Source organism: Lactuca virosa, chromosome 5 (assembly GCF_052849685.1).
Source record: "Lactuca virosa cultivar CGN04683 chromosome 5, Lactuca_virosa_CGN04683_v6, whole genome shotgun sequence".
NCBI lineage: Eukaryota > Viridiplantae > Streptophyta > Magnoliopsida > Asterales > Asteraceae > Lactuca > Lactuca virosa.
The window spans coordinates 311,913,490-311,917,932 of NC_136430.1; the positions used below are offsets into that span (position 1 = coordinate 311,913,490).

At 37.7% G+C, this 4,443-nt stretch overlaps 1 protein-coding gene across 1 annotated transcript; it reads right to left on the reverse strand.

Annotated features, from left to right (window-relative positions):
- Positions 1–442: 442 nt before the first annotated feature.
- LOC145117735 (putative 3-hydroxyisobutyrate dehydrogenase-like 3, mitochondrial) lies at positions 443–1,723 on the reverse strand. The gene has a single exon (XM_079054043.1). The coding sequence runs from the start codon at positions 1,591–1,593 to the stop codon at positions 670–672; it is 924 nt and encodes a 307-aa protein (XP_078910169.1). The 5' UTR covers positions 1,594–1,723; the 3' UTR covers positions 443–669.
- Between the last annotated feature and the right edge of the window lie 2,720 nt (positions 1,724–4,443).

The following is a 4,443-nucleotide window of genomic DNA, read 5'->3' on the forward strand; positions in this document are numbered from 1 at the left end:
GAGAAAGATGAAGAGATAACAGGTAAGAAAGAGGTAAGGAAGTTGATGTATCCTACGGAAGATGGGAGAGACGAAAGGGTGGGTGGGACCCACATGTATTAAACAATTTCTTTTATAGTTTCTTTTAATAAGTTAATAATAAATATAATAATTAAAATAATAGATACGGGTATAACAGTCTTTTTAACTCGTTCAGGGAGCAATGACATAATAGAATCAAACTACAATGGAATGTTTAAATTCTACTTTATATATTATTTGATCATTTTTATAATCTTTGTAATTTGAAGTTGGTTTTGTTAGAAAGAAAAAATTATAATTAGCTAAAAGCTATTTCAAACACATTTTAAAAGCATGTTTTGGCAAAAGTAACAAGTCAATAAGGTCTTTTATAAAAAAGACTTTTGAAGTAAAAAAGCTAAGGCAACCACACCCTCAACAATACTGAATCATTAGACCTTTGAATAGTTCAGGCCTGGCGTCTTAATTGTTCAGCATGCACTGAATCTTTCAGTTTCTACTAAAAAAACCCCAAATAACTCTGATCTCTTAATTTGTCTACTTCATCACAATTCACAAAATAGCTCAAAGCTAAAACTTGATACATTAATGCTACAAACTTTTTATCACTTTGAGAGGAAAAGAGGGGTTCATATTCATACACTCTTTTTATGACTTGCCATTAATCCTTTCTACAACTGTGATAAGCCCCTGAGTCCCAAGCTTACCGTCCCCATTAGCAACCATGCCGGAAAATAATTGCTTAGACAAAGCAGCGCCGGGCAACACCACCACCTTATCACCCTCCTCCTCCACAACATCTAAACCCATCCCTAAATCTTTCACCATGTACTCAGCAAACCCACCAGGCCTAAAGTCCCTTCCGATCATCCTATCCCCAAATAAATCCATCGCTATAGACCCTGCAGCTCCTCCCCTCACCGCCTCCAGCCACCGTCCCTTATCCAGCCCTGCCGCCTCAGCAAACACCAGTCCTTCACTCAACCCCAACAAACTCCCACCCACTGTAATCTGATTAGCAATCTTACAGCTCTGTCCACACCCAGCAACACCCACGTAAGTCGGTTTCCCCATTAAATTAAACAAAGGAGATAGCCACTTCACAACGCCTTCATCTCCGGCAGCTAGTATAGCCAATTTCCCTTCTCTAGCGCCAATATCACCACCGGATACCGGAGCATCGACAGACCAGCAATTCTTCTCGCGGGCAGCATCAAAAATCTGTTCCGCAAGAGTTGGGTGGCTGCTAGTGTGATCGATTATGACACTGCCGGGGTTTAAAGAAGATAGAATTGAATCAGGATTCTCTAAGACAATTTGTCGAACATCTGATGGGTGTCCCAGCATTGTGAATACCACATCGCTTGCTTTGGCGACTTCCGATGGGGAGTCAACGAGATGGGCGCCTTGCGATTGGAGTGATAGGGTTTTGGAAGGGGTTCGAGCGTAGATGTTGAGCACGTAGCCGGCGGATAGAAGCCGGGAGGCCATTGCAGCGCCCATTACTCCTGTGCCTATCCATCCGATTCGGGTTTGTGATGGGGTTATCGGTGTTGGGTAGGGACTGTTCATCGTGGAGAAGGAAAATGGTCCGCCGGAGATTGAGAATAAACGGTGTTTGGTCGACAAAAGTGTTTGGTTTTTGTCGTTAACATAGAGAAAATTACATAAATGGTCTGTCTGGTTTTTCAAATTTACAAGTTCTTTCCCTAACTTTTTCCCGTTATATGATTAGTTTTTAATTCTTGCATGGTTGTTGGTCTCTAATGTATATAAAATTACTTATATATAATTTTTAATTTCTTTTACACCTTGCTTTTTTATTTTTTTAGAGGGAAATATCCACAAAAGTCCTAGTATTTTATCATAATTTACGAAAAAGTCACAAATTAAAATTTGTTTACGAAAAAACATGAATTACCGGTAAAAATGACGATTTAACCAATTTTTTCCAGTTTATTGGTTTCATTACTTACCCGGTTCCATTAAAGTTTCATTATTTTACCAGAATTTGCGAATAAGTCTCAGATTAAAATTAAGTGATGATTTGACCATTTTCTCCATATAATATATATTTTACCGGTTTCGTTGCTGACCTGGACGCCTAGTCATTAAATGAGCTGATAAGATGGATATAATGCAGGGCGGGCCCAATAGGGTGGGCAAGCTGGGCGACCGCCCCGGGCCTCGCCAAATCTCGGGGCCCCGTAAATTTTGATTACTATATATATGTAGCTGATATAAAATATAATATGCAAAATATAAACAGAAGTAACTTTGGTTGAGATGGTTAAAGTAGTTGTGCGAGGTCTTGTGTTCGAACTTTTTGTGTTCATATATTTTGGAATTTTTATCAATTTACTTGTTAATCTAATACAAGGCTAAAGGCCCAACATCGTAGTTAGGTTTTTTTTGCTTCTTAAAAGATGAAGTCGGCACCTTTTCAAGAGATGACGTTTTCAGTTTTCAATAAGAAATTATGACTATTTGATGTTACTCGTAATACACGGGCTCACATCAATTTTCAAGAAGGCAAAACATAAATGGGTGAGCAAGAAACCGAAAAGCTGTCATATTATTTTCATGTTGTTCAAATTTGGGTTGCTCTCTTCCCTGATGGATTTTTTGACCATGTAGACGGTAATGCCCCTGGTTCCATTTGGCTCTTGATATGCTAGTTTTTCTCTACGATGTTTTACAGTTTCTCCTGAGGTGGAAGTGTATACGATTTTTCTCTTCGTTTTGGGATCATCTATACCGTAGCTACATGATTTTTGGTCATTATGGACGGTTTTACCCCTTCCTCTAGTTTTGCTCATGCTGTGGTTTTTTGCCCTGTTGTCGGCATTTCTCATTGTTGTCGATTGGTAGTTCAATAGTTGTTTTCGAGGTACCTTCTTTTTGGCTTCTTTGTATTTATTATCATGCTCGTATTTCTTGTTTTCCTCGGTTGTGCCTTAGTGATGCTTCTTTTGATGTTGTTTTACAAGTTTTATGCTCTCTTTACATCTGTTCTAATTTGTTCTGATTTATGAGTTATATATATTTTTTCTGATTTTTGTGTAGGTAAACTGAAAGAGATGTAAACAAAGAGATTAGAGGAGGGATCACTTGTAAATTACTGAAATAACGATATTGTCAATGACAATTTTGCCACTTTTCACTTACTTTGTACATTTTCATATTGTGGGCCATATAACATTTGTGGTAAAAACCAAAAGTTTGACGGTAATGGTGATTATGGGTGTCATATATTAATTTTTTTGATGAAAAGGATGGATAGATGTAGTTGAATGTAACTTTTTTTACATACGGGTGTTTAAGCTTATACGATGTGCTTTGATAATAAAAGAAAAAATAAGATTACTTGCTTATTGTTTTAAATTGTCATATTTTATTCCATCCACTTCGAAGGTCCAAAATGGGGCCTCATTTTCAAATTTGCCCGGGGCCCCAAATCGGCTTGGGCCGGCCCTGATATAATGGGTTATATAATAATATGTGTACCGTAAAATTTGATATACATCTCATGACTCATTTATGATTATGTAAGGTGAGCAATGAAACCGGTAAAATATGTGTTTCTGGTTAGGGCCCACCATAGAGGGAGGGTAAGCTGGGCGACTGCCCCAGGCCTCACCAAATCCCGGGCCCCTACAAATTACGATTAATACATGTATAGTTTTTCTATATAAAATATAATGTACATCTGAATAAGCAAAGGTACTTGGAGTTGAGATGGTTGAGGCCCCGACGCAACAATCTTAAGAGTTGGTATGCCCCGTGTTCGAATCTTGGTCTTTTCTTTATAATCGAGTTTTGGTATTTTTCTTTTTAATCTAGTTTTGTAATAGTTTTTTAAGAGGTCCTTCTCCCAAAGCGACTTTTCAGTTTTCAAAAAACAATTGAATCAACTGAATCGCCTTCCCAATGCGAGTTTTGATTTCGAGAGTGATTTTTTTATTTTGTAAGAAGAAACCAAACCACATTCCCAAAGATACTTCACTTATAATTTTAGGGTCTTTGTCGATTAAGACCTTGTGTTTTGGGGCGAGTTCAAGCTTCCTTGGTTCGTTTCAACGAGTTCAAGCTTCCCAATGTTCTAAGGCGACTGTATATAAACCTCAAATCGGTGTCTTCAGTCTTCCTTGGTTCATTTCAGGAAGTTCAAAAGTATTGATTATTTATTTTGGTTTTGCTTGATTTATAATATTCCTTGACCTAAACGAACACTTGTATGCATTGCTCTACTGTGTCCCTTTGAAATTTTGAATTAAAGGGTATAAATTGACTGGTCTAGCATAAGTTGATCGGGCTAAAGACCGACAATGTTTAGACCACTTCTTTAAAGGAGTAATCTTTTTGTGTCTTGAAAAATGCTTTCATATTGGTCCATTAATGTCTTGGTGAACATAGTAGCTC

What these genes read in the sequence shown, in the direction of transcription:
- LOC145117735 (XM_079054043.1), bottom strand. Translation starts at nt 1,593, where the DNA reads ATGAACAGTCCCTACCCAACACCGATAACCCCATCACAAACCCGAATC.